Below are 27128 nucleotides of genomic sequence, written 5' to 3'. Positions count from 1 at the left end.
TTGATATAAAAACAAAAAAACTCCCAACACAACCGCGTTTTGCAGTCAGGGGCGGGGAAAAACTAAAATCTGGCAGTGCAACATAGTTATTTCCTTCCCACAACCTTTCCATACCCACAGTGCCAATGGGTCATCAGGTAATCTATGGGTGTAAAATAAGCACAAAGTCCAGAGTGGTTGTAATGTTGAAGTGTTTTAATGATCACCTGTCTGACACAACAAAGCTATGAATAGTATACCACAGTCTTCAAATGTCTGTCAACTTTATAATTCATATTGTAACATTTTGTATCATGCATTTTAACACTGCAGAACAAACACTGTAGTTTCAATGTACATTGTGACACTATAATCAACAACATGGGCTTGGCAACCCATAAATTCTTTATTATGCCCCACAAATACACTTTTTTGTTTTTTTAAAGAACCTATTAAAGAACCTAAACACATCATTCATGGCAGCAGTATTTAGAGCAAGTCCAAATGTTTGCAGGGTAAGCTTTGGTGCCAGGTTGAGGCTTCTTTAAATGTTAAGCTGGAGGGGGAGGTTGAAAACAAAATGGAAGATTTACTCATTTTGCCTTAAACAAAAACCAGCAGCTTCTTATTTTGATAAAAATGGCACATCACATGGCCATAAAAAAATACATGAATACAGCCATAACACCACAAATGATATTATATTAACAGGAAACTTCAGCTGTACACAAACACCACCATTAAAACCTTCACATGAACGTCCCATCAGTTACTCTGTATTAAACTGTTACCATTTGAGGGAGAAAAATGAACCAAAGAAATCAACTGTTTTGCTAGTAGGTGGTCTCCCAGGAATGTCTGAGTAAGCAGCTGAGGGGAAAACTGACAGAAAGAGGAACAGTGCTGGGGGAGGACGTGTTTTCTGTTATTTATTTTTTTTTGTTTGTTTTTGTTTTTTTAATTATTATTCTGAAAGGTTTTTTAGCTCATGCTTGACTGCAGTTCTCCTGCTGCTAAGAAAGGCTGCCCCCTCCTGGTGGTTGTGTGTCACTGCAGAGACTTGTCTCCAAACAACTCAAAGCAGCTTCAGGCTGCCGGTGACGTTGTTCACCATCTCCTCTGCTCCCATGATGGCCAGGACGGTGCGGGAGCCGGACTCCACCTGCAGACACCGTTGTTACTCCAACATGTACGCAGAAAGACGCGCTGCGATATTTACACTATTAAAATTTGGAGGTTTTTTTTTTTTTAGACAGCTACCTGGGTGAGACCTGCATCCTGGACCAGGTAGGTGGGCAGGTTGAGGCTCAGGGCCAGGGCCTGCAGCTCCAGCAGGTGAGCCACGTTAGTGCCTTGGAGCACCACCTTCTTGGCCCTGTTATAAACACCAAAGTCATTCGCATCCTGAAAAGAATTTCACTAGGAACACTTTTGCAATTGTTAAATAAAATGACATTTTAAACCCAAATCTGCTGCTGATGTTATTTGCACCTTTTGCAAACCAAACCAACGTGGGGAGCCAAAAGCCACAGTGGCACTTGGAAACAGGAATGATGAGTGGAGAATCACACAAACATATTAATGCTATCCTGACGGGAAAAACACAGTTTTTACAGAAAGTTGTAAACTAAAAATACAATTTACAAGCTAATTATCTCAATGCGCAAAGAGAATGAAACAAATATCAACAGGATGAACAAAAAATCTATCAGGTTGTGGTTTTAAATTAGCCACGATCTGCATGGGTCTTACCCATTCTGGTCCCACTTCCAGGCCATCTCCCGCCAGCTGTTCTTCTCCTGTAGAGCCTGGTACAAACCCACCGCAGCATGGCCCACCTGGGCTGCAATCTGCACACACAATCAGCACCGACTTCAGTAGCTCCCAAACAAAAAATAAATAATTTCTTGTTGGAATCTCTGCCGTGGAGACTTAATGTTAGACTCAAACGATCTCAGAACTCAGAAACAGCAATTTTAGATGAAAACCTGCTTAATTGGCAGAAGGTGTGCTTTCTTTTCACCATTACCTTTCCAACACCCATGCCGAGGTCCATGTTAACCACAAACACCATCTTGAACAAGAGGTCCTCGTCCCCCCCCTCCTCCTGTGTGTTAGACCCAAGACAGACACACACTCAGATTTGGTTTTGGACAATCTCTACTGGGTCTAACGTACCAATGTGTACCTGCAGGGGACTAAGGCTAGCTTATGGGCACCTCATTCTCCAGTTTGTTGAAGTAGTACATGGCCGCCTCCTCAGCCGACACGTTCCGAGTGTGCAGTAGTGCCTGGAGCGAGGAGAAGTAACAAGAAAGGTCAGGAAAAACTGTACGCATCTATTATTTGGTGAAGTCTGCATGTCAGCAGTACTGCCCCACCTGTTTTGCTGCCTCCTCAGGGATGTCCAGCTCTCGGAGCTGCTGCAGGAACACAGGGTTGACCTCCTGGGAAGCCCAGTTTGATCCAGTGTCCTCTGATGGCTCCATCGCTAACTGTAGAAACAGAGCTCCAGTGAGAACAGCTGTCCAAATTGACTGGAATGTTTTGCCCAAGCTATGTGGAGGAATATATGAATATAGCTCACATCTGCTTGAAAGGACTAAAGTGTAAATCTGTTCATCACTGATGTTGTTGGCAACAAACGTTTTATTTAAAATATAATTGGCAGTTGACAGCCAGGACTGAAACAAAACCAATAATTAACGGTCAACTGCGTGACGTCTTAACAAAAAGACAAGTTTAACAAAAATGTTATGAGTAAACGTTATTATAGTTTCTCTAACAATGCGTCTTGAATTGACTTTCAAAATGTGAACGGGATGTTCAGGACACTTCCAATGAATGGAAGCGTTAAGCACAAAGCTAGCAGCTGTAGGCTACACTAGGTTAGCTGCAGCACTTTGCGCACTTAGCCCCTGTTCGCTCACAACTGAAGGTAACGCCAGTAACATTTTAGCTTTCATGTTAACGTTTGGTAACCTTTGTTTATACCTTTTCGGGAAATTTATCACAACGCTTTTTCCTAACAAATAGCTACATAGCCATTTTTCCTGAGTAGCGGCAAGAGTTAGCACTAGCCTGAGGCAGAACCTAGCCTAGCTAATGGCCTATTGTTACCTGTTTGTCACAGCTTGCTCTACAGCAACAGCAGCGCTGATTAAGTGTCTCCGAAGATTTAATATTACACAACACACATAAAATTAAGTTATTTATAAAATTGCTTTCGATGACGCTCTCTCCGTGTTCTATGTTACATTACTCCATTCTTCCATTTTGAGGCCTTTAGTCTCTGCGTATCGTATGCTGCCCCCTGGCGGGCGGAGTGATATTCTCATGATGGCATCAGAGGCTTATAAATAAATAACTTAAGTTAGTAAAGTAAATAAATAATTTAAGTGAATAAAAAATGAAATACTTTCATCGAGATTCGGATTTTGTTTCGCTTAGGGTCTCTTTATCCCGATCCCCGAAAGTGTTTTATGTCCACGACTGCATTAATCTTGTAGATAAATTAGGTTTAATTCATTACCCTGCGTTATTCTAATAAGTGAAATACACCGGAAGCAGAATTATGAGGAAGGTGACAAAGATTATGGCAGACAGTACTCTTCCCTTGAAATCCTTATTTGAGCTGCTTCCTTATTCTCAAGAAACAAGATAACATTTTCTTTCATACCGCAAGCATTTAAATCATTAAACAGTAAAAAGGTATCATAGATTACCAACCAATGTTAATGTCATTGTATATTTGTCTATGTAAATACTGTTAAAAGTAAAGAGGGGAATGGAAACGTCTTTTGAGGAATAATTTATATATATAGCACAATTTGGTGATTATTTGTGCATTTTGATGACAATGGACCAAAAGTGATAATAAGGTAGCACAAATGTTCACAAAATTAAAAATGTGAGCCTATTAAGAACAAGAAAGAAGACCTGGAGTGTCAAACTCATTTCATTTTGGGATACACATCATGAATGTCCTCATAGGGCCAGTTGTGAGAGAATGTTCAGATAAAACTACCTACTAATAAATTGTTAAAATATAGCTTTCTCTGGATTCAGTTTGTAATTCTTCATAAATAATTGAATTGCGTCTTTTCACATAAAAAACGTTATTCCTGCGGAGATGATTCGCCTCTGAGAACAAGGTTGTCCCTCCTCGGCCTCCGTTACAAGATTTAGCAACGTATATGCGGTGGGCCAGATTTGTCTTTGATACGGCAGAAACCCTACCCTGGCCCATTGGACCGAACTGTGACCAGGACTGATGGCTCGTCGAAATCGACTTCGCTCGGCAGATTGATAAATAGGGTAAATATTTGCTTACGAGCTGCTTGTAACAGGGAGGACTCTGGAAATGAGCGTCAAATGTGTTCCTGTGATTAGCAGTTACTGCAACGGGGAAGCTTCGAGACGGTAATCTGCTGCTCACCTTAACATGTGCTAGAAGGAAAACATTATTAGCTTTCAAAATACGAGGTTCTAGCACATGCATAGTCCTGACAACGTGGGACTGAAGTACACTGGGGAATCCAAGTTATTATATTAATAATAATGATGACTTCTTCTTGGAAGTTAAAGTTTTAGTAAATATTGTTTTTGTTCCTGCGTGTCCACAGATAATCCATTATCGCGATAACAAGTATCTAGTATTTAATATCTCTTTAAAGCACGCAGCGATGACAAGAGGCCCGCTATTTTAAAGTTTGCTTTAAAAGAACCGTTGCGAACACTAGATGGCGCTATTCGCTTATTACTACATGTTGAGCAGTGCTGGAACTGGGAGGAAACCTGAAATGAGGACACTTACGGCAGTGTTAAACGTGACGCGCATAAAACGTATTTTGTCTTCATGTTGTTCCCATTTGTATTAGGATCCTTTGTTTGTGATTGAATTATAAAATTAAAATGACTTGTTTGACGTTTATTGTGTGTTGGTGCTATGTAGATGAACTGACCTGAATATTTTCTCTTCTAGTCCATTCTAACACTCTGCTCCCACTCTTTTTTCTCATCTTTTGTCAGTTACTCCACTGTACCTTTGGGGGACCTCACCCCCTCCCCTTCCCCATCCTCAGGCAAACCCGTCACCCACCCAGCCCCCGTTTCCCTTCTTTCCAGCCATACCTAAGCCAAAGCTGCCACTGCCAAGCTGTCAGACATGTCAGGGCCTTTGCCAAGCCGGGCACGAGTGTACACAGAGGTCAACACTCATCGCCCGAGGGAATACTGGGACTATGAGTCACATGTTGTGGAATGGGGGTAAATGACTCGGGGCATTTTATGATCAACACTTTCAAAGTCCTCGTCGAGAAAAGTGATGACATTTCCTCTCGTTCTTTCCTCAAAGAAATCAAGATGACTTTCAGTTGGTGCGCAAGTTGGGACGTGGCAAGTACAGCGAAGTGTTCGAGGCAATAAACATCACCAACAACCAGAAGGTGGTGGTAAAGATCCTAAAGGTAAGCCCTACCGGGACAATGCCTTAACAAAGTGAAAGGCTGATTTTTCTAACGCTGCTTAACGATTTCTCTTTTAGCCAGTGAAGAAGAAGAAAATCAAACGCGAGATCAAGATTTTAGAAAACCTGCGTGGAGGTCCTAATATTATTTCTCTCATCGATATAGTAAAGGACCCCGTAGTAAGTACATATGGCACACTTTGGTTTGTTTTTTCTGTTTACGACAGTAATTATTGTTAGGGTTCTGAAATGTCACTGCTGTACCAATAGAGTTGCCAACCTACCACTTGCACCAGCTTATCGTTTTCTGTGGGGCTTGGGAAATGTGTGTTTGTAAGTATATGGTTAAGTGAGTCCTGGTTATGGATAGATTTATGTGGTTGCAATGCAAGTAGTTTTAAATCAGAAGTGTCCAAAGTGTGGCCCCAGGGGCTGTTTGCAGTCCTCGGAACAATTGCAGTCGGTCCTCGACGACGTTTCCATAACGCCCTAAATTTGGTTCTCCAGCTCAGACAATGTGCAGAGACATATTTTTAAAGGGGCAGTACTATGTGTTTTCCAGCAACATAGTATCATTTTATAGCACAGTCAAATAGTTATGTTGCCTTCAGTTGTTAAAAAATGATCATCATCATACATTGTGAAGAAAAAAAAGATCAACCCAACAAATGTACAATGTTTGCTGCTGTTTTATTCCTTTTAATTGGTCAAACCTTCCTCTTTTTTTTAAAGTTTCGATTCTACACTGTCCTACAGAAATCAAACTACTCTGCTTGTTTCATTAAAATAATATAATAATGTGTTTAGTTTGTCGATGCTCATCAGTAGGTTACAACTTTAAATTTGTGGCCCCCCAAGCCAAAATAAATTTGGACACCGCTGGTCTTAATGTTCCTGGGCTCTCTCATAAGAAGTACATTTGCAAAATAGGTAACTATCCCCAATTGAATTGATTGAAAAGTAGAGTTCTGGTCACTTTACACAGAAATGTTTTGGTTGGATGAGCATCAGCAGCGTTCTCCGTACCTTACCACACTAGCTAGAGGAGTTTAGCAGCTTGACAAATTGACTGGCAGCCAATCAGAAAGATCGTTATTATAATCACTAATGCAGGCAGTGAAGTAACTAAACATCTGATACACACAGAGGAAGAAAGAGGAGGAGGCTCTGAGATAGAAGGAGTACAAACTCCTCTCATGGTCGCCACCAAAAAGTAAATGTAGCAACAGGAAATGTTTTTAACGTGTTTATGTGGTAGAATAAACCAGTAAGGTCTCAGGACAGAGAATTTAGATCAAATCAAGAAGAGAGTCTCAAACACAAACGGTTTCATAAAGTGCAACAGGAAGTGATGCAATACGTCTCATCTAATCACAGCACCGTACTCGCGTTTTGACCTATTTCTGTCATGTTGCATGTTTCCCGGAGAGAGCCCTGCTATGATTATTAGTCACCCAGGAAACGACTGACCATGCTTATCAATATAATGAACCTTAAAAACATCCCAGTAGATTTGTACCCAGTGCTATTAGTGTCTGCACGTCCACAGCTTCCCTTCCTGTTTGAGTTTATGCAGAGGCTCCGGCTACATAGATAAAATGGTTTTAAATTGACAAAACTCAAATACAAACCAGTTTCATTCTGGATTTTCTTTTTTTAGTCCCGGACACCTGCTTTGGTCTTTGAGCATGTAAACAACACAGACTTTAAGGTGAGAACAGGACTTTAACTTAACTGTTTCTTCATTGTGGTGCATGACGTTGTAAGTCTTCATGTGCTGCTCTCCGGTGTGTGTGCGTGTGAGTGTGTTGTCTTTTGATTTCATTTTTTGATAAGTTCGACTGTCATGATGCAGAGTATTGTTATTGTACGTACTTTATGAATGTGTGTAATCAGTTTAAAATTGCTAATTTAATGACTGTTTTGATCTGTAGCAACTGTACCAAACTCTGACAGACTATGACATTCGCTTCTACATGTACGAGATCCTCAAGGTGAGCGCTTTGTTTTGTGTGCTTGGAAAATGACGCAGTCAAACAGCCATAAACAACAGTCAACATAATGTTTGCTTCAACAGTTGAGCCTCGAATTATTCGTACTAGGAATGAAACAGTTATTGATTTTTATTAACTACCATGATAAGAATCCTGCCGTTTGTAAAACTAAATTTCCATTAGAACCGTAAGCAACGGCTGACTTTTTATCACAGCCTCTCAGATAAAAACTGGCATTTCAACAACAACAAAAAAAGACAGAACTAAATGTCAAATGTATCTATCTTATGTCTAGCCTTTTACATTTCATTAAATGTCAGCATTGTAGCCAACGGCCTTATGGTATTATGACTCTTACTTGAGTAAAATTTCTGGATTCTCAACCCACAGAATGAAGAACAAACACATTTTAACCAAAACTTCACCAGACACAGACACACAGCTGATGTTTTTGTTAAAGTTTAATAAGTTTTTTTTAATTTTTTTTATTTTTTTATTGTTATTATTGAAATAAACTGATTTGGAAAATTGTCCTTTTGCATGCTTTCTTATTTTATCTTCCTTACATAAAATTACTGCCATTTGGGTCTTTAAAATACCAAAATTCCCACTTAACTTTATATTTTTGCTTGCCTGATGATGCAATTTTTAAATATTAGCTGAAGATGGTGATGATCAGTTACTCGGTGAAAACATCTGGCTGTATTATTATTTTTTGTCCATTTACCTTTTGTGTGTCATCCTGTATGTGTGTAAACGTCATGTTTATGCCATGTCGTCTGCAGGCTCTCGATTACTGCCACAGCATGGGAATCATGCACAGAGATGTGAAGCCACATAACGTCATGATCGATCACGAGCATCGAAAGGTCGACAAGAATACCAAAATCTCTCCATAATGTGTGACCAACACCAGCGTTTTCTTTCATATGTTTCTGTTTTATGATGGTTACATTGAATTGTCGAAAGAGACAGAATCGGTTTGCACGCGCTAAAGAAAAACCTGAATAATCAGACATCGAGGATGGCCAGTAAAAACCCAACTGGTCCGTCACGATGGATCGTAACGTCCTGTTTTTGCTCTCGCAGCTGCGGCTTATTGATTGGGGCCTGGCAGAGTTTTACCATCCAGGACAGGAGTACAATGTGAGAGTCGCCTCGCGCTACTTCAAAGGACCTGAGCTCTTGGTGGACTACCAGGTACGGCAGAGGGAGGGATTTCATGTTAGCTTGTATTACCTAGCCAGCAGCTAGATTCTCACTGAGCATCATGTGACGCATGTAAAGCAATTACTATGTATATATTTTTAAACTAGAGCAAAACTTTTAGTCAATTAAAATGATCATTTAAACTCTGTTTCCTGTTGTGTAGTACTAAAAACCAAAAACTCATAACCAGAGATTTGAAATGAAAAATGATGAGCGAGGCGCCGTTTGTTGCTTCTTTTGAATGTTAGAAAAGCTGGTTGGCCAGATCGATACTGAAATATCAATACTTCTGATATCAAACCTTTAATCCTAAAGATCGATTCTCAAATCCAAATATCAACACTTTCAATATTTCAGTCATTTGAGATAATGTAGCAGAACAAGAGCATGTTAGAAAGTGTCTAAATTGTTGAGATTTTGCCTAAATGACACCGGGTTGACGTGGAACTACTTTTTCTTCCGCCTGGTCAGTGTGTAATGCACAAAGGATGTAATGTCCAAGTGCTGCTGCTGCTCAGTCAGACATGGATCTGTTTCAGCTTTCATTTTGTAGTAGTTCTTAAAAATTACACAGGGATTTATTTTAGTAGGAGTATTATTTTACTAATTTTCTTTTTTTTTAAGTTTGAAACATTTTGACATATTTTGTATGATTTTCCACTGTTGTTAAAATAGCTTAGATATAATAAATAATACTGCTATGTCAAAGTACTTCTAAGTTTAAAATAAATACATTTGAGTGATGTCTTGTGGTCTTTTTATGAAGCCAGGATTTATATATATATATATTTTTTTTTTTCAGATTTAACAGGCAAATTAAGTGTTTTTGTACAAAGTATCGGATCGGTATCGTTGATACCGGCTTCGATTTTACTCTGTATTGGATTGGAAAGGAAATCGGTGCCATCAAGCATCACTAGTGCCTGGTTTATTTTTGACTGAGTTGTTAGTTTTGCTCTTAAGAAGTGTGTCTTCCCTTTGACGGGAGGACAACAAAAGCAGATACTGATCTAAACGTTGAGAATTACTACAGGCTCCGCCCATATGTTTGAATTTTGAACTATTATCACTTCTTGTTGTTTCGCACCACGAGTTTACAATATAAGTGAGTTAAAAATAGGCATTTTGAAAAGTGATGTTGGAAATGTTTGGGTTTGTTCCATGTTTTAAACAGTTCAGGTACTTTAACTCTTCCACTCTGTGTTGCAGATGTACGACTACAGTCTGGACATGTGGAGCTTGGGCTGCATGTTGGCCAGCATGATCTTCAGGAAGGAACCATTTTTCCATGGTCATGACAACTACGATCAGGTAAAGTGCACTACATTTCTTTTCTACGATGTTTTAGCTGACTCTAGTGTAAGGTAAGGGTGCACCTTAATTTATGTGATACTTGCATGTGAAGCTGATCTTATCTACCTCAACAAAGGTCTAAAAATCATCCATTGTTCTCTTCTGTTTTCCTGTTAGAGAGGTTTGGCCTTTAGCCCCGCCCACCAGGTCATGTCTGCACATTTACAGACATGTAAATAGTCACCTCATTTTTGCTACTTAGCAACTTTCCTGCTACATTTATCAACATTTCTGACCAAAAAAAAAAATGGTATCGGCCAAAATCGGATTTAACTTTACAATTTCCAAATGTAAAGTTACGTTTAAATTTTGGCAATTTAAGGATGAAAATAATTCATACAAGTAAAAAAAATAAAACAGGCAAAAGAAAATGTTTCCAAAGCACTTTATTTCAATAAAAACATTACAGAACTTTAACAAAACGTGTGTGTGTGTGTGTGTGTGTGTGTGTGTGTGTGTGGGGAGAATTTTTGGTTAAAACATGTTTGTTCTTCATTCTCAGTCAGTAGAGAATTCAGACATTTTAGTAGAAATATTTTATAATAATAAAATGACTCAAGTAAAACTAAAGTGTACAGCAAACGGCTGGTTGTTGATCTTTGACAGTTCATTTGTCGTTATTTAGCTCCTGTTTTGTGGGGCTTTTATATTTTCCCCTGTCACAACTACAGTTTTTAAAAGGAGTGGCTGACCTGGACTGTGACTTCTGTTTTCAAAAGCTAACTGGTTAGCGGTTACCTCAGGATGTGTGAGATGACAGCGACTACCTTTTTTTGTTGTTTCTTTGCTATTTGATCAGAGAATCACAGTTCACCACTGGAATTATAACGTTGGTTAATAACAGATTTAAATTTTTGCAGTGTATATCGCGTATTCTCAGAAATATATTCTGAGGGTGTTTTTAGGCCTTCTGCCCACACTATAATTCTTGTAATTTTCACATGTATTTTGAAGCTTATCTTTCTCATCAACAAGGTTTATTTTTTATTTCTCTACTGTCAAGATTGTTTGTTTTGTTCTCATGCAGTTGGTGAGAATAGCCAAAGTTTTGGGAACAGAAGACCTCTACGATTATATTGACAAGTACAGCATCGAGCTGGAACCTCGCTTCAATGACATTCTGGGAAGGTATGAGTTGTTTCCCTCAGAGACGGGATGTTAAAGACAGCCTGCTGGTTACTGCTGGCCTTTTCTGACCATGACATCCACTGGTGAAGTTGGATCTACACTGCAAAAACACACAATCTTACCGAGTAATTTTGGTCTAGTTTTTGCTAGTTTTTAGTTCAAATATCTTAGTACATTTGAAATAAAATGAAAATAACTTACAAGTAACTTTCCAGAAAGGCATAGGAGCTTGTTTTCAGTAAATGATTCATTAATATTGATGAAAAAGTGCTAGATCCATTGGTAGATTATATTTTCCATGTTATAAGTTAATTTATCTGCCACTTTTTCATCAATATTAAGAAAATATTGACTTTAAACAAGCCTCTATCTCTTGCTGTAAAGTTACTTGTCAGTTGCTTTGTCTTATTTCAAGTGGACTAAGATATTTACACTAAAAACTAGACCAAAAGTACTTAAGATTCTGTGTTTTTGCAGTGTATAAAATCAGTTTCCTTAAGATAATTTAATCATAGCAGGACAGTCTGTTTGAAAGCTGTTTCTGTTTCCCTGCAGACATTCTCGTAAACGGTGGGAGCGCTTCGTCCACAGCGAGAATCAGCACCTGGTCAGCGCCGAGGCTCTGGATTTCCTCGACAAGCTTCTGCGCTACGACCACCAGGCCCGAGTGACCGCCCGCGAGGCAATGGACCACCCGTACTTCTGTAAGAGTCCCAGGGTGCAGTTTTAATCCACAATGAGAGTGGGATTAATAAAACAAAACATAACCAAAAAAAAAACAAACTATTTTTTTCATTTATATCGCTTGTTGTTCACAGTCTCCATTGTGAAGGAGCAGTCTTGTATGGCTGGATCAGCCAACTTGCCAGGCGGTAACCCTGCTGTTACTGCAGCCAGCATGGTTACTGGTGAGGAGACATGCTTCACTCTTATTGTCACATTTCTGAAAAAGACTTTCCTAATTTTTCTGTATCAAACTTCAGTTCAATTCAATTCAGTATGAGTGGCCATCTGCTACGACCGACTGCGGGATGAAAAGTTGAGGAGTTTTATAATTTGTCATTGCTGTTCCCCTTGATTATTCCGGTTCATTACCAGGTTCAACATATCGTTTCTCTTCGTTTCAAGTAGAATAGGTGGAATCTGACAAAGATATTTTACAGTTTTTAAACTGTGAGAAATTTGACCATTGCTGCATAAAAGCCGGTCTGTGAGGCAAAGGAAGAAGATGGAAAATGATGCAGTGCAATAATAGAAAAGACAATGAACGGGAAGTTTTCTACTTGCAATTCCACAGTAGCTGCGTTTCCGTAAATAATAGAACTGCGCAAATTGAAATTCGGAAAATAAATTTGCTTAATAGAAACACGGCAATTTTGAAAACAAAAACAACAACAACATGTTTTTCGACAAAAAGTTGTTGCATTGGGAGAAGGTGGTTTTTCACCGTTACCGAAATGGATATAATACAGACACTTCTTTCGGACCACACGAGTCACGTGATCAACAGCCGGACGTTACTTCGTGGCAAAAACCACGAAGAAGAAGACAGGAAGTAGTTTTCTTCGTGTATTGTAATTGTTTGTTTTTGCTTTTTTTTTCAGACAATGTGCGGCTGGCTCCAACGGCTTACAAAAAAATAAACTGTGTCATTCCAGCGTGTTGAATCCGTAGCTCGTATCTAAAATCACAGACTATAATTCCCCCGAAACGCCGCATACTTAGCCGGTCGAAGTAGGCGGGGCTTGTCGCTCAGTCGCCGGAATAAGACGCCGACGTCTCTGATGGATGATGAGCGCTGGCGCCTTGGCTGAGTTATGAATATCTTATGCAACTAACATCCGTCGCTGCCATGATTTTTAAAGATTTATTGCGTGAACTAACTTAAGGACGTGTGATTTTATTTTCAAGTCTTATTTAACGGAAACACTGAAATTGCGAAATTGTTTTGTTTTTTTTTCCCTTCTCGACGTTAGCAGAATAGAGACAAAGCTTTGCGCAGCTCCTGTTTCTGCTTTAGCAGACTATCAACAGCTTCTAGTCTACCATGATATTGTTTACTGTCGTTTTGCCCACTTTTTACCTGCTTGTCTCCATGTTAGGTATCTCTGCCTTGCCAGCCTCCACTGCCCTCGGCCCTCTCAGCGGCTCCACCGTCTTATCGGCTAACACAAACGCCATGAGCAGCCCGGCGGCTGCTGCTCCGCAATGACAGCCAGCGTAACCTCTCCATCTTCAGTCCAGCATGACTCTGCCCGAATGTGGAAAGGGCCAAAGCGGACAGCTGCTGCTCCACATACCCTGGCGCCACATAACCCTTTGAACAGGAGGCCACCTTTCTTTTATTTATTTATTTTTTTTAAATCGCTTTTCTTGTTTTGTTTAGGTTATTTTTTTTTTACTTCTCCAGTAAGATCCAAAATGTTAACTTTATACCTGAGATGAAATTTTGTCTCTAAAATGTACATTAGTACCTCCCTAGGATTATTTTGACATTCAGAGCATTGAGTCCAAGAGCATGTGTTGTTTATAACATCTGTGGTCACAATTCTGACTGTGACCTTTACTATGAGTCTGTGTTGGTCCAAAAGACCAGCAGTGACCAGACAAGAAGATGGAAGTGTTTTTAGGACCACCTGGAGCGCATTCTATACAGTTTAATTAATAATCCACATTATTTAACTCCATAATTAAGGAGAATCGCCATCCCATATAGTCCATCTCTTTGTGACATGAAGCAAAGAGATGGGGAAGGTGTACAACGTGTCAATTTACCTTTCACTCAGTTGTTTTTTTTAATTGCTAAACATTAAAAATGTTTATTACGCATTTTCACTTGAGATTCAACAAATACAATAACAAATGTTTTTTTTGGGTGTTGGACTTTGTCCTCAGTGCAGCCAGAGAGGCTGGGATCCGACAGCATCTCAGTTTTTCTGACCGATTTGCCTGCAGTCTGCTTTGTCAGATCGAGATTTGTTCTTCTCTCTCAAGAATCCACGGCTCTTCCACGTTTTCAAACGACCTCTTTCTTAAACGTGCTGCTTTCAACTCATTGAATGATTTCAAGTGACTAACTTGATTCACGTCAAGATTTAACCAAAGTTTACCGTTAGTTGGAAGGCGAGACTGAAGAAACACATATTTAATTTGAGTTTTTACACAACGTCTTTCTGTTGCCTGTGAAACGATAATCCTTTTCTACTGACCGCTGGTCAAAACTCCTTTATGTCGTTTGGTCAGATGATTGGCTTCCACCAACACAACAGAAGCTGTGAGGTGAAACCACGCTTGACGGGTCTTTGAGTGCTTGCAATGAGGAACTTTCCAAACCTGCTGGATTTAACTTTTTTTCTTTTTCTTTTCCAATAAGTCAGAACATGCCCAATATACATACATATGGAATACACTGACAGAGAAGGCGAGTATTCTAAAGTGTGTCTGTGTAAATAAATGTTTTATTTGTCTGATAACTTGGTTGGGATTCATTCAGTCTGTTTCTTTAGCGATGCCCCTTGAGGCTTCCTCTCCTTGGGTAGAGTGTCAATGACGTCTTCTGGATATCAGTCAAGTCATCAGTCTTTCCCAAGATGAATTAGCTGACAATATTTAATTACGATATCCATTTTTTATTTTAGTTTTTATATGTAAGAAGTAATAGCTATCAGGAAAATCCTGCTCTGTATTTATCTGTAAAATATTACAGATTGCTGGATAAAAAAAATGTATTTGCTAATTTTTGGTGGATCAATCATACAAGCACACATTGAGAATTTGGAAACATTTGCTCTTTATATGCCAAAGTTACTTGAGGGGGAGGGAGGAGGATGCAAATATATTAGCTACCTGAAATAATCTGTTTCCCCTCCATAACTGTCATGATTGGATGTTGAAGTGTGGACCCAAATGCAGAGAAGAGGAGGCAGAAGTTGAGTTTTGTGGATTTAATGAATAATCTGAGAAAATACAAAGTCAAGGCAGCAAAATAACTCGAACACTGGGTAGCACTGGTGAAAGACGAACGAAACACAAGACAAGGCTCCAGCGAGTTGTAAGAATGAGGAGGTTAAATACTGTGAAGCTGAGTGGGAACAAAGGAGCTGACTGAGAAAACTGATGGAGGTGTGAGTGGTTGGCATAGCAACTGACTGAGGGGCGGGGAGAAGGTGGCAATAGGGAAGCTAAGAAAATATACAGGGGAATACAAAAAGGCAGACAACCCCAGGGAACTAAAAAAATATTTCTAATACTAAAGAAACACTAAAACTAAAGAAAACCTGATAAACTAGAAGAGAAAAAGACATAAGGGAAAAAATAAACAAACCTAAACTAACAAACGACTGACCTAACAATAATAACGTAGAGCTAGAATAACTAGAAGCTCTAATAACCTAACTAGAATCACTAAAGACATAGACAAAAAGACTAACTGAACCTAAAGTAACCCAATAAGAGAACTAGAAAAATTTGGGGGAAAGCAAGGACTTACAAAGAAATAACTTAACTGGAACCACTAGAGAAAGGTATACCTAGATAGAGACATGCAAGAATAACTGAACCTAGAACCAGTTTCAGCAAGGTGGCCAGTTATACCACCCAGAACTACCAGAGGGATTAGAAAATCCATGCTGGTATCCAGTACCTGAGTGTTCCTGTTTGGTACATCGTCTTACCGAAGTTTCAGAGAGCTGAAACTGGTCCCTGGCTCTCCTGGTTCTTGATGGTGCTCCTCATTCTCCTGTTCAATCAATCTTTCCCTTAGCCTAGCATTTTCAGACTTTAAAGTCATGTTTTGTTGGCTAAGGTACTCGATCTCTTTACAGTCTCTGTTGTACTGGCTCAGGAGATGCCCTAACTCCTCTGAAAGACTCTCCAGGTCTTCGGATCGCTTTTCAATGCACAGCTGTGCCTTTGTCAAGCTCATCCAAAGCCTCCGGAGTCTTTGTTTGAGAGACTCTCAAACAGGCAACGCACTTCAGCTCTCATGTCCTCGTGTTCAAGCTCTATGTTTTCTTGCTCTGCACAAAGAGACATGATGTGAGCATGAAGTGCATAATTCTCACTTGCAAGCTTGTCATATTTTGCTTCCAAGCCCTGTTGCCTGGAACTCCTGCCAGTTTTTCTAGCACTCGATCATCCTTCGTTGATTTTCCACCATCTGCTGGAGTTCTTGGTTTTCTTTCTGCAATTCTTCACTGGTCGTGTCCAGAGAAGTTTCGTCCATCAGCAGTCTAGCCAAATCATCAGGCATGCATGGATAACAACCACTGCCAGCCATTTTTTCCAATTAAACAAACCATGCTTCTGAAATGACAGAATAAAACAACACTAGTTATTCTTAGTACTTCTGTTCTTCATTCCACCTAAAATGTAGAACAAATGAGTTGATCTGTGGAATTTGGGACCTAATTTGTTTCTGTTTTTACCTTCTTTGGTAAGACACCACTCATTGTGGGGAACCAAAAAAATAAGCTTCTCCAGACTTTTTGAACAGTTTCTTCTTGCCTTTATCACAGCTTCTTCATCACACTCCATCATGAATGTGTGCATACGCAGTTGCATATCTTATAGTTAATACAAGGTGGAGTGGCAACCACAGAGAACATGGTTAAATAAAACTAGGATTCTTTTTAGTTGAGCACACTTAATACCAGAGGTCTAAATTTCTCATTTTCCATGACGAAAGCCAAAAATATGAGTTAAAGTAACTTAAAGTTACTTTACTGTGACTTTGACAACATCAGGATTCAGTTTAGTGTCGTGACTCAGATATAACAGAAGATGTGTAGAAATAAATGTGTTGAAAACAAGCAATAAACATATATTCCTACATCTTGAAGGATTTTATCTAATTAAAAATTGATCAATAAATACTGATAATTTATTGTGGCGCTGTGTGTCTCCAACATATATTTCAGAGCATCTGAAACATATGTTTCACATTTATCATGTTCCAAAGTTAAATTTTAATGTATTTTGTTTGCATTTTATGTGACAGACCAAAAACCAAGTAGGGCACGAGTCAAAGGGAAATGAGTCATATTATACTTAATTTTACAACATCATTACAAAATAAATAAATCTGAAAACATCCTATTTTCATCTCCAAAGTGTTTGTATGAAACCTTCTAAAGTGTTCCACTTTTTTTTCTTCTGTGTTCAGGTCTTCCAGGGCTAAAGTTGGTTTTATAACTATAAATCAGAAAAGTATGAAACACATTTGTAATGAGAGAACCTGGCAATATGTAATTCTGCTCATTTCTCATCTCTCTTCAATGCGCCGTCTGGGATTAAGTCCTTTAACTTCAGTGTGAACCGAAGCGAAGCTGAAATTTTAACAACTTTGTGGTAAACGAGGCATTTGGTATTTGGCCAGAAAATGAGTTCCTCTAGTACTGAGTGCACCGAAACCTTATTACATCCTGTACAGATTACAAAAACGTGGCAGTGAAAAAGCGGCAGAAAATGTGAAATTCCAGCTACAGGTGGATCAAATGAACAAAAAATGTATTAGTGATACAAACAATCAACTTACAATTAGTTGTTAATCGATAGTTTATTAGATGTGACAGACCAAAGCGGACATTAGCTAATAATGTCCGCTTAAACCTTTTGTTGGTGTTGCAGTTTGAGGCATTCTGATTGGTCTGAAACACAGTTCACAGCTTCACTCTGAACATTTTGGCTTTCATCTTCTGAATTTACCAGCCAAGGCAGAAGGTAAAAGGTTTTCACATGTGTTATAATCTCAGTGCAAGTAAATGGGATAGAAAGTTGTTTGTTTTTTTTTTCCTGAAAAGAGGTTGTAATATTACAGATTAACACAAAAAAGTTGGAACACTGCAAAACACAAAATCTTGCCAAGTATTTTTGACTTAAGTTTTAGTGCAAATATTTTAGTACACTTGAAATAAGACAAAAGTAACATACAAGGCGAAACAAATATATATAAATTTCTTGATGAAAAAGGGTGTGTAAGGAAAAATTAAAACAAAATATATATATTTCGGCTTTTATTTTTAGTTTTGGTCCTTCATACCACTCCATTCCAGTGGGTGGCGAAAATACACATCGAAACGTTGCTTGCCAACCGCTATAAAGACAGAAGAAGAAGAAGAAAAAGGAAAAACATTCTCTGTTGAGTGGACTCAGTGGAGTGACATGGCGGTCCCACAGTTTCTCTCTAAGGCGGAGTTGATCAAACAAGGAGCGGAAGCTCGCTTGTATCGGACAGAGTTCTTAGGAAAGCCGACAATAATCAAAGAAAGGTTTCCTAAACTCTACCGACATCCAGAGCTGGACGACAAGCTGAACTCTCGCAGAACAGCTCATGAGGTCCGCTCCATCCTGCGCTGCAGAAAAGCAGGTGGGTTCTTGGTGAAGTTCGACAGACATTCACCAGTGTTTATTTATAAAATAATAATAATAATAATAATAATAATAAAAGCATGCAGCGATGTTTTCATATCATGTGTTTAGTCCCTCCGTAACGCAGTAGTTCCCTTAAGAACCATCAACAAAGTTCTAGTCATTTGGCAAATGTCTGTTAAATAAGCAGATTTGTACTTATTGTTGATGAAGGCAAATACATTTTTTATGAATTGCCTATTGGTCTGTAGCTTGGTGTGGTTGATTTTTGATTTTAATGAGTTCTGAATGACTTAACAAATATGTACGTAATTGATTACACCCATTTTTTGTGTGCATGTACTGGCTTTTAAACCACGATCTGTTAAATCATATTTTATTACATCAGCCTGTCCGGGAACTGCAGGAGGAAAGGAGTGTTTTCCCTATAACCTGGTATCATGCATCTCTTCTTTTAAAAGGTTAATGAAATGTACTTGGTCTCTGCCCAAATAAATAAATTGCATAACAGTTAGTCGAAACAAGTAGACAAACAATAACTTCCAAGTAAACATCCATGTATCGATTGAGTTCATCTAAAGTTGATTGATCTTATCAATTGACTATTTATTCATTGATAAGCAGTCATTCTCCTGTGAACCTGAGTTTTCTATTGTATCAAGATGGCTGACTGTCTTTTCATAACGAGAAGGGCTAAATGTCTTATATGTTCAATAAAAAAAAACAATTGAATTTCTTCTCTCACCTTATTAAACTTAGACATATGTGTGAAATATGGCAACACATAAACCTCTTAGGTTGCTGTCTTTCATAAATGAACTTTTCTTAAGAAAATTCACTGTAAGCTTTTGTTTGCTTACAGTGAACTCAAAATCTTATCCAATATTTTGAGTTCTATATTCGCATAATATTCAGATTGAATTTATATTTTTTAAATAGTTTTACAAAAGAACCCCAAAAACTATCAAAATTTGAATTTTGTTTAGAAACCGATATTGGTTTGGTGTTTTTTATTTTTTACAGACTGATGTAAATTTACTTGACCATGTTTTATTTTTCCTCATCAGGTATTCCGGCTCCAGCTGTCTACTTCGTGGACTATAAGTACCACTGCATCTTCTTGGAGGAAATCGTTCGCTCCTCAACTCTGCGTGACCACATCAACTCTGTTCAGCGGTGTGACTCCGGCACGGACCTAGGTCTCCACGAGCTAGCTGAGAGAGTCGGTCAGATCTTAGCCAAAATGCATGATGAGAACGTCATCCACGGCGACCTGACTACCTCCAACATGCTGCTGATGCACGGGCCAGAGGCAACAGAACCGGAGCTCGTCTTCATCGATTTCGGCCTGAGTTACATTTCGGCTTTGCCCGAGGACAAGGGTGTGGATCTGTTTGTCCTGGAGAAGGCCTTTCTCAGTACTCACCCCAACACAGACATTTTGTTTGAGAAGCTGCTAAAGAGCTACGCTGCCACCTCCAAGATGTCGGCGGCAGTCATCAAAAAGCTTGACGAGGTACGGCTGAGAGGGAGGAAGAGGTCCATGGTGGGGTGATCATGAAGGACAAACACTTACTTTGAGTTTGAGACGAGTGGTCAGCGATTGGACAGGGTGAAGCTATTATTCTGTATGTTGTGCTATAAATGAAATAAACAGACTTGTCAATAAAATGTTGCAAGTTATTAATGCTTCTTTTCACTGGTACTGAATGTTACATTGCAAGTTTAGGTTCCCTCTGTTTATTGTTCCACAGAAATTGATAGGACCTGTGTGTTAAGACCGTGGATAAAAGTTTCCACACCTTTTGATCCAATTACAGACTCATCCTCAAAGAGCATAAATTTGATTAACATGGAATAAAGTCTGGGTGTTCAACAAGCAGGAGTCTTAAAGTCAAATTCCTGGTTTGCAGGATGCAAATAAAATAAACTTTACTTACTAATAGTTTCCCTTGGAATTCATTATTAGTTAAACTTTATCACATCTACAGAGGTATATAGGATATTTTGACTGATTCAAGTGCAATAACTTGACAGTCAAATCACTGAAAAGGAAAACAAATTATCAAAGATCACTCAATAAACATTGGAATATCAAAACATTTGTTTTAATGATGCAATATTCTTGTGTTTTAGGTTAATAAACAATTGTCAAATTATCATTCACAGATAGTTGACAAAAATCATTTCTATTATTATCGATAATAATCATACAAATGATAAATATCACTCCTGTGAGGGTTTCTCCATAAGACCCCATGTCTGTTTACATGGGCATTGAGTACATAAATGAGTTATAAACCCTGCAGAAATATAAAGCTGTTAACGAAAATATATTTCTCTTAACATCTACACAAATGATTTTCTCATCTCACAAAACTAAAAATTTTTAGTTTTGTGAGCAGCAGCTGTTCAGCAGACTGAACAGCTGCTGAACTGTTCAGTCAGTTCAGCAGCTGACTGAACATTCCAGTCTGTTGAGTATCATTGTTTTTAGTAGGTCTCAATTTAATTTGTTTGCACTCACGATTTAATTAACGTATAGTCTAATTGTTAGAACATTTTAAATTAGATGTAATATTCCACGATTTAATCAAAATTAGTATAATCAGTGCTTTATGTTAGATCACATTCTTAAAAGTGTGTAGGCCACATACATTCATTTGAAAATGTTTCTAGATTATATATATATATATAAAAACAAAAACTAATAAGAAAAATCTTGAGCATACCAGGGTTTCCCCCAGTGTATTATAAGCCTGGCGGGCCACCAGGCTTTACTTGTGCCCCCACCAGGGTAAGCATTGCTTATTTTTAAAGTCTTTTCAAAAGTTTTGCATTTTTTAAGGCTTTATAGTTGGTGCTCAAGTATTAATATACCAATCTTTCAATAATACATAATTATCAAGTGATATTTTCAAAATTCCTGTCTACCTTAAACATTTTTAACTCAAAACCACGACGGGCCGCTGGACGAATGACTGACCAGGTGCCCAACCATCGGGCTTAGCAAGTTTTCAGTGGGAAATCTTGCATAATATATGTTGGGATGTGTGTTAATCTCGGGTCATTAAACCTTCTATTTGAACTCAGTGCAGGTTCATAAAAGAGGTGGGGAGAGCTCTGTGTGGCAAAGTCTCAGGCAGTTTAGGGAGTGATAGCTCTGTGGAATGCACCAGGCGGCTGATAAACTCGTTCTCACGTCTGGGATAGAATATTTTGTATGCTGCATATTTCTGATCTCAGAAACTCCTGCATGTTTCTGATCTCAGAAACTCCTGCATGTTTCTGATTTCATAAACTAGTTTGAAGCAGTCTGGAAGGACGGGAGCGAGGGAATGGACTCAGTCCCACGGCCTTGAGTAACACCTGCGTTGTAGTGGGCAGAAAGCATCACGCGTTGCCTTCTTGACTACAGGAAGCCACTAGGCTCTTGTGTTGACTTCTGGGTTATTATCCCCTTGTTAGACTCTATTCTCTCTTTGGTGTATGTTAAGCTGTTCAAAAATACATGTCATATTTCTGGGTTTGTCTTCCCTAAGAGCAGCGTACTTCTTATTTTAAGGTCAAAAACACAAGTGATATATATATATATATATATAAAAGAAATGCGTAGTGCAGAGATACACTATTTACATGGTACATAAGGAGAACCCCAAGCTGTACATCACACAACAGATGTTTCCGTGGATTGCTTGTCTATCTATACATTATGTTTTGGCACACTTAACCTGATCACCAATTCTCTACAAATAAAAACAGTTCAGCCGTTCCAGGTCCATTTCCACAAGAAATGATTCTGTCCCTTGTCACAGCATCAGCTGAAGTCTCGGTTGGGGAAAATCATAGGGGCCACAAGGGTCCAAATGTAAAGGGCCAAACACAACCAGCTTGAGGAGACCTTTACCCACACTGTTGGCCACTTGCTTGTTATGGTGTAGTCTGCGTCTGGGCTGTGAAAAGGAGAATCACACACAAAAAACTAATTTTTCTAATGAGACATATTTCTATAACAGGTGAACAAACTGTCCCCAATGAAAACTTTAAAGTTGAGCTAAATGTTTAAGAGTGCAGGGGTCACTGACCTGTACCAGTTGGTGAGTGTCATCATGATGTAGAGGGAAGCCAAGAAGAGCATGAAGTGGAAGAAGGAGTAGCTGTACTGGACCATGTCTTGCTCATTGTCCTCCACCCGCCTGGGCCCCTGGGAGTCCTCCAACATGCCACTGCTGCTGGACCCCTGATTGAGGACAGCCGACTGCTTGGAGGCCATGGTCAACTTGTTCACCTGACTCGTGTTTGAGGAGCGTATGCTGCGGACAAGAGATATCGGTGACAATCGGTGTCTGAAATATTTCACATGACCACGATTATTTGTAACATAACAGCACGACGACGTATTATGTTCCAGCTTTCTTGTAGATTGTTCACCTTGTTTGGAGTCAAACTGCCACACAGCCAAGTAAGGTGGGCACAATAAATTATCTAATTTTTTTTTAATTTCCTCTATTTAACCAGGTAAAACCCCATTGAGAGCCAGATCTCATTTTCAAAAGGGACTTGGGCAGAAATATGCAACATACGACAACCTGGTCACACCAAAGCACAAGTTTAAACAAACTATGAAACAGTTTAAAAGCAACAAACATTCATTGATACACATTCTTTATAGCAATTTGTTTGCTGCAGAGGTGAGATATTTTCATATTTTCCTAAAAAAAACAAACATAAAAACACCTACAGTAACCTCAACAGGCCTAACCTAACCAAACAGGCCAGGACAGCTACGGGGTGAAACATCATCCGTTTCAATAACCTCTGTATCTAATGTTCTTCTGTTTACAGTCATTTGAGTCCAAAACAAGTCAATCCATACTTTATGCAAGTATGGAAAAATGAGAAGTGAGTCTGAACAGATGTTTGAGTTTCCAGACTGTTCTTTATTTCATGTTTCAAGGGATCAAATTAATCAATTCTGAATAGCAAATGTTTTTTTGTTTTTTTTTGCTTTTATTTAGATTTCCTTCAGTTTCATAAATTGTAATGAGTGAAGTTTATAAAACTAAACTTCCTACACTGACAAACCAGGAAGTTAGGTTTCATCCAGGCTCACTCAGGACACACTATGCTTTTTGGTTCACAGTTGAGCTGTTTTTTTCGCAATCTGGACAAGTACGGCTTTCTACCCTTAACTGGCAAACTGTCATGGAAATGAATTGGTTTATTTATTTATTTATTTTTTTTACCTCGAATAAAGAATGCACAGAACAAATATAATCAGCCCCACGATGCTCTGGGCATCCCACCACTGTAAGTAGGGGGACGTCTGAACAGGTTCCTCGGCTCCGATGATCACCACGGCCGTCTGGTTTTCTGTTTCCAGGGGCCAAATTGTGGGAGCAGTGATCTGCTGGAAGATGCTGAGCAGATTGGGGTTGCATTCTCGATCTGAAACAACACAAAAATATTCAGCCTGCACCAAGAAGAGAAAACTGCTAATGCAAAAACAATCATTGAAAAATGTTTTTTGGGAGGATTTAAGCAAAGTGGAAATCAGTCGTTCCAAAAAAGTGATACTGATGACAATCCAAATCCTGCCAAGCAAGTATTAATACAAGCCATGGAAATGTTTCATGGGTTTCAGTCACATAATTTTAAATGAGGCACGAAGGTGACGCAATTCAAGATGGAGAGGGGAAAGTAAGATGTTGCGTTTTAGGTCCAGATTCAATACAAAGATGACATTTAGCAATCAAATTATGCAAAGTATGAAGCTAGCAGTTAACAGTTATGGCTATAACGTGAACAAAATGGGGTTACGTCTATGGAGTTATTTTTGGTGCAAAAGTATTTATGCCTCGTAACTGTGAAGTTGAAGTCAGAAAGAAAATTTTATCGGAACTTTGTAGAGATTTTTCCCAGTCTTTTCACAAACAACGATTACGCTTCTCCAAAATCTTAAGAACAAGTAGACACTTTTTTTTTTTGTCACAACTTTGAGAAAAAATATTGCACTTACACACACTTTCGCCTCAAATGATTCAAAATAAATGGTGCAAAACAAAACCACGTGCCTGTGAGAGCGAGGACAGGCAAACACAAACAGGGGAACCGGGAATTCAAATCTAACCAAGACAAAACACCAACCACAAGAAATAAATATGAATAAAAATAATCTAAGTGTAAAAAAGAACTAAGAACAGACTAAACTAAAATAGAACAGAAACTAGAACATTTCTGAAGAAATTTAAACAGGGCCTGCCAAAGTTTGCTTGTCTGTTGGAACCCAGCATTCTGATGCTAAAATGTACTCAATAGTATGTGGAGAGTCACAAGCATGTGAAGTAACATGGACTTACCCCATTCGGTATGTTAAAATTAGTATACAAGTTAAATTGGCCAAACTGCTAATATTAGCCTAAATTCTGGCAGTGGGATGTGCTAAACATGGCTAATAAACAAAATAGCTAAACAGCTTATTTTAGGGAAAGAGTACCGCTAATGTGGGCAGTAGCTACATTAGCAACGTTTGTGTTAATGCTAATGCACTACCTTCTGATTTTTACATTTGAAAAGGAGAAATCACGTTTACTTTGTGGCACTTAGTTACTAGAAAACACGCTCATCTCCTAGCAACAGATAAACAACAAATATTGTTACTGTTCAAAAAACAAAAGATTTTTTCTGCTCTTTTGAAATGCTACTTATCTTACACTACATACTACTTAACCAGAATTGTGCAGTTCGTGAATTTGGCAGAAAAGTGAAATTATTTTTTACTTTTTGTCATTGATGGTAAATAATTCATAAAACAGACATTCAACACAAAGTGAAAATCTGATTTATACTTCGTGGCAGTTCGTTACTAGGACACCCCCCATCTCTTAACAAGTGTTAAGAGATTAACCCTGTTGTAATATTGTTGTTTATAAAACATAAGCTCTTCTGAAATACTTCATATCTGCTTAGACAAAGGAAATTTACAGATGGTAAATTTTACAAAAGTAAATCAGATATTTACCTCTTGGCACTTGGTTACAAGAAAACGTGTTCGTCTCTTAGCAACAGATCAACAACAAATTGTTATTGTACAAAAAACATAAGATTTATTCTGCTCTTTTGAAATGCTACTTATGTTATAATTCTTATCAAGAATTGTGCAGTTGGTGAATTTTTCAGAAAAGTGATTTTTTTGTTGTCATTTATGGTAAATGTATTATAAAACAAATATTCAACACAACAGTGAAAATCTGATTTATATTTCATGGCAGTTTGTTACCAGAAAAAACAGCGCTCATCTCTTAACACTGATTTAATAACAAGTATTCTTATTGTTATAAAACATAAGCTCTTCTGAAATACTTCATATCTGCTTAGACAAAGGAAATTTACAGATGGTAAATTTTACAAAAGTAAATCAGATATTTACCTCTTGGCACTTGGTTACAAGAAAACGTGTTCGTCTCTTAGCAACAGATCAACAACAAATTGTTATTGTACAAAAAACATAAGATTTATTCTGCTCTTTTGAAATGCTACTTATGTTATAATTCTTATCAAGAATTGTGCAGTTGGTGAATTTTTCAGAAAAGTGATTTTTTTGTTGTTGTCATTTATGGTAAATGTATTATAAAACAGATATTCGACACAACAGTGAAAATCTGATTTATATTTCATGGCAGTTTGTTACCAGACGAAACAACGCTCATCTCTTAACACTGATTTAATAACAAGTATTCTTATTGCTTATAAACATAAGGTCTTTTGAAATACTGCTTATCTGCTTAGACACAGGAAATTTACAGTTAGTAAATTTTGCAAAAGCAAAAGTCAGATGTTTGCTTCGTGCCACTTGGTTACCAGAAAACGTGGTCATCTCTTAGCAACAGTTTAACAAATATTGTTATTGTTCAAAAAAACATAAGCTTTATTCTGCTCTTTTGAAATGCTACTTATATTATAATTCCTATCAATAATTGTACAGTTGGTGAATTTTTCAGAAAAGTGAAAATGTTTTGGGGATTTTTGTCACTGATTGATTGCAAATGTAAAACAGACGTGTCATATAGATTACTATGTTTTCTGACTTCCTCGATGAGACGTTCTTCATCTCCCATTTCGTCCACAGAATTATGCAGTTGGTGAATTTGGCAGAAAAGTTAAATTATGCTTTTTTGTCATTGATTATAAATAAATTATAAAACAGACATCCAGTTCTTAACAAGAATTGTGCAATTTGGTGAACTTGGCATAAAAGTGAAAAAAAAAAATTGTCACTGGTGGTGAATATATTATAAAACAGACATTCACAAAAGTAAATATTTGCTTTATACTTCGTGGCAGTTCGTTACCAGAAACAAAACTCTCAACTCTTAACACCAAATTAATAATAAATATTGTAATTGACTTCTGCTCTTCTGAAATACTACAACTTACACTACTTACCACTTAACAAGAATTGTGCAGTTAGTGAATTTGGCAGAAAAGTTAAATTATGCTTTTTTGTCATTGATTATAAATAAATTATAAAACAGACATCCAGTTCTTAACAAGAATGGTGCAGTTAGTAAATTTGGCAGAAAAAGAAATTTTCTATCTATCTATCTATATATCTATATATCCATATATAT

At 38.1% G+C, this 27128-nt stretch overlaps 4 protein-coding genes across 8 annotated transcripts in view; 2 read left to right on the top strand and 2 right to left on the bottom strand.

Annotated features, from left to right (window-relative positions):
- Positions 1–184: 184 nt before the first annotated feature.
- On the bottom strand, positions 185–3289 carry LOC103152717 (probable peptidyl-tRNA hydrolase 2). Of its 2 annotated transcripts, none has more exons than XM_007573294.2 (7): positions 3100–3289; positions 2361–2474; positions 2199–2270; positions 2009–2086; positions 1732–1829; positions 1240–1354; positions 185–1141 (listed from the first exon to the last, which is right to left on the bottom strand). In XM_007573294.2, exons 2-7 carry the CDS (start codon positions 2466–2468, stop codon positions 1055–1057), a joined length of 558 nt encoding a protein of 185 aa, XP_007573356.1. In that variant the 5' UTR covers positions 2469–2474; positions 3100–3289; the 3' UTR covers positions 185–1054. The 2 variants fall into 2 exon arrangements, with proteins under 2 accessions (XP_007573356.1, XP_016516829.1); XM_016661343.1 differs by having other exon boundaries at positions 2009–2083.
- LOC103152715 (casein kinase II subunit alpha) lies at positions 2680–14603 on the top strand. 4 transcript variants are annotated; one of them, XM_016661342.1, is made up of 14 exons: positions 4125–4296; positions 5011–5247; positions 5336–5447; positions 5525–5626; positions 7107–7157; positions 7381–7440; positions 8226–8309; positions 8530–8640; positions 9859–9960; positions 11030–11130; positions 11686–11834; positions 11949–12038; positions 12114–12168; positions 13233–13322. In XM_016661342.1, exons 2-13 carry the CDS (start codon positions 5147–5149, stop codon positions 12131–12133), a joined length of 1083 nt encoding a protein of 360 aa, XP_016516828.1. In that variant the 5' UTR covers positions 4125–4296; positions 5011–5146; the 3' UTR covers positions 12134–12168; positions 13233–13322. The 4 variants fall into 4 exon arrangements, with proteins under 4 accessions (XP_016516827.1, XP_016516828.1, XP_007573355.1 ...); XM_016661341.1 differs by lacking the exons at positions 4125–4296; positions 12114–12168 and adding an exon at positions 2680–2917 and having other exon boundaries at positions 13233–14603; XM_007573293.2 differs by lacking the exon at positions 12114–12168 and having other exon boundaries at positions 5107–5247; positions 13233–14603.
- A 1559-nt stretch (positions 14604–16162) lies between these two features.
- Positions 16163–20181, top strand: tp53rk (TP53 regulating kinase). The gene is made up of 3 exons (XM_016661335.1): positions 16163–16167; positions 18183–18496; positions 19566–20181. The coding sequence occupies exons 1-3, from the start codon at positions 16163–16165 to the stop codon at positions 20051–20053; spliced, it is 807 nt and encodes a 268-aa protein (XP_016516821.1). The 3' UTR covers positions 20054–20181.
- Positions 20182–21979: 1798 nt separating this feature from the next.
- The window catches only part of serinc3 (serine incorporator 3), a 14227-nt gene continuing 9078 nt past the window's right edge, over positions 21980–27128 (bottom strand). The window contains exons 8-10 of the mRNA XM_007573291.2: positions 23745–23946; positions 22584–22811; positions 21980–22451 (exon numbers count right to left, since the gene is read on the bottom strand). Of these exons, the coding sequence (XP_007573353.1) occupies positions 22316–22451; positions 22584–22811; positions 23745–23946 (566 nt within the window). The 3' untranslated portion in view covers positions 21980–22315. The remainder of the gene's footprint in view (positions 22452–22583; positions 22812–23744; positions 23947–27128) is intronic.

The sequence above is a fragment of the Poecilia formosa genome, unplaced genomic scaffold, assembly GCF_000485575.1.
Source record: "Poecilia formosa unplaced genomic scaffold, Poecilia_formosa-5.1.2 Scaffold324, whole genome shotgun sequence".
Taxonomy (NCBI): domain Eukaryota; kingdom Metazoa; phylum Chordata; class Actinopteri; order Cyprinodontiformes; family Poeciliidae; genus Poecilia; species Poecilia formosa.
This window is presented reverse-complemented; position numbering and strand designations above follow the sequence as displayed.

What these genes read in the sequence shown, in the direction of transcription:
- LOC103152717 (XM_007573294.2), bottom strand. Translation starts at nt 2,468, where the DNA reads ATGGAGCCATCAGAGGACACTGGATCAAACTGGGCTTCCCAGGAGGTC. An exon ending in CTGAGGAGGCAGCAAAACAG is followed by an intron (nt 2,271 to 2,360) that starts GTGGGGCAGTAC and finishes TCCTCGCTCCAG; the next exon opens with GCACTACTGCACACTCGGAA. An exon ending in TCGGCATGGGTGTTGGAAAG is followed by an intron (nt 1,830 to 2,008) that starts GTAATGGTGAAA and finishes TTGTGTGTGCAG; the next exon opens with ATTGCAGCCCAGGTGGGCCA.
- LOC103152715 (XM_016661341.1), top strand. Translation starts at nt 5,147, where the DNA reads ATGTCAGGGCCTTTGCCAAGCCGGGCACGAGTGTACACAGAGGTCAAC. An exon ending in ACATGTACGAGATCCTCAAG is followed by an intron (nt 7,441 to 8,225) that starts GTGAGCGCTTTG and finishes TGTCGTCTGCAG; the next exon opens with GCTCTCGATTACTGCCACAG. An exon ending in AGCTCTTGGTGGACTACCAG is followed by an intron (nt 8,641 to 9,858) that starts GTACGGCAGAGG and finishes TCTGTGTTGCAG; the next exon opens with ATGTACGACTACAGTCTGGA.
- tp53rk (XM_016661335.1), top strand. An exon ending in CCTGCGCTGCAGAAAAGCAG is followed by an intron (nt 18,497 to 19,565) that starts GTGGGTTCTTGG and finishes TTTCCTCATCAG; the next exon opens with GTATTCCGGCTCCAGCTGTC.